The 1,765-nt window shown below is 43.2% G+C and overlaps 1 protein-coding gene across 1 annotated transcript in view; it reads right to left on the bottom strand.

The window, feature by feature from the left end:
• LOC102842829 (zinc finger protein 791-like) overlaps window positions 1-1,765 on the bottom strand; it is a 10,545-nt gene extending 8,780 nt beyond the window's left edge. The window contains exon 1 of the mRNA XM_006875173.1: window positions 1,742-1,765. Within this exon, the coding sequence (XP_006875235.1) occupies window positions 1,742-1,765 (24 nt within the window). The remainder of the gene's footprint in view (window positions 1-1,741) is intronic.

Below are 1,765 nucleotides of genomic sequence, written 5' to 3'. Positions count from 1 at the left end.
CAGAGGCCATGATGCCTGTAGTCCCAAGCCTGCCCACCAGTGATGTATCCACCCTGGCTTTGGGGTGCCTCATTGTCTCCCTTCTTCTGTTTCTCTGTGTATTCTTTCGCTATCCCTATCGCCGCTGGATCTCCCCTCCTCGTGAACCAAAACCTCGTGACAACTATGTCGGGGTCAGACCCCGGCAGGTTCAAACTCACCAGCCGCTCCTCAGAAACCCTATACAGGGAAACAACTCAAAGGCACTTAACAATAACAACAATGTCTCAAATGGAGTCCTAATGTAGCACGGTAGGATAAACACTGGATTGCTAACCACAAGACCAACAAGTCAAACCCATGCGGACACTCCTCGCAAACCCTTTACAGGCTCTCTAAGAGTCAAAACCAACTTGACAACAACAGTAACAAAACATGCCTCAGATGAAAAGGTCTCCAACTGATAATATAGGCCAAATGTAAGAAGCTTTGGGTAACATGAGCAGAGATGGAAACTCTATAATGCCTACAACTATTACACAAGTAATAACGGACCCTCAAACCAGAATCAGAAGTTCCGAGAATAAGCCTAATATTAAAATTCACTCCTAGGCATATTGTATTTGTTGTTGCTAAGTGTTGTCAAATAGGTTCCAACTCAGAGACCCGGTATAAGGTTTCAAAGGAGCAGATGACGGTTTTGAACTGCCAACCTTGTGGCTCCAAGTCCAGTGCTGATCCGATAGCACCAATACTTTTTATATTTAAACAGCAGAAAATCAAATAATCACGTACACCCACAAAACACACACACACATTTTATCTATAGAGGAAGAAGATTAAGTATAGCTGACTTGTCCTTAGAAGCCGTGTAAGCAAGAAGACAGTGGAATGAAATATTAAAGAACTGAAAGAAGAAAATCACCAACCAGGAATTTTGCATCTAACAAAGCTGACCTTTAAATGTGAAGAAGAATAGGCATCCTCAGACAAACAAATTTTGAGGGCGCTTGTTGTCAGTATGCCTGTCTAGAGTCGTGGTGTGGCACTATAGGATAAGCACTGGATTGCTAACTGAAAGGCCAAGGGTTCAAACCCACAAGCTGCTCCTTGGAAGCCCTATACAAGGTTGCTATCAGTTGGAATCAACTCAGCAGTAACAACTTAACCACAACATACCTGTCAGGCAAGAAGTGTTAAAGCAAAGTCTTCATAGAAGGAAAATGATACAGGGACAGATGCTCGAATGTGATACAGAATGGAAGAGCATTAGAGACAAAAGGAAATAAAGATAAAATCAAATGTTTTATGCACTGGACTGCAAAGTGGGTGGCTCAACATCACCAGTTGTTTCTCAGAAACGCTAGACAGGGTCGCTATGGGTCAGACCCGACTAGACAGCACTTAACAACAACATACTACTAACACATAGGAACAGTATAATTTTAAGTGGACCGCATTAATTATAAACATGTAACGCAAACTCTGGTCAGGAGATGACGTCATTCAACACAGATCAGCAAGGTCCAGGGTGGGGATGTTAATACCTCATGGAGCCAGATCTGAGAGTCACATATGGAAGGCTTGAAAAACCACGTGTTTAGAGTCAGGACCCATTAACAGTGGAGCAGGATGCCTCTTAGGATTTAGACCTTGGCCTCATCTGCCATATTTAACCTCACAAAAGAAATACAGAGCAGGAGTACATGGCTGGTCCCTCACCAAATCATACTTAGTCCCCTCCCCTGATACTAATTATTACCCGCTTCTCTGCGGTACTCACCAT

Source organism: Chrysochloris asiatica, unplaced genomic scaffold, assembly GCF_000296735.1.
Source record: "Chrysochloris asiatica unplaced genomic scaffold, ChrAsi1.0 scaffold00312, whole genome shotgun sequence".
NCBI classification, from domain to species: domain Eukaryota; kingdom Metazoa; phylum Chordata; class Mammalia; order Afrosoricida; family Chrysochloridae; genus Chrysochloris; species Chrysochloris asiatica.
This window is presented reverse-complemented; position numbering and strand designations above follow the sequence as displayed.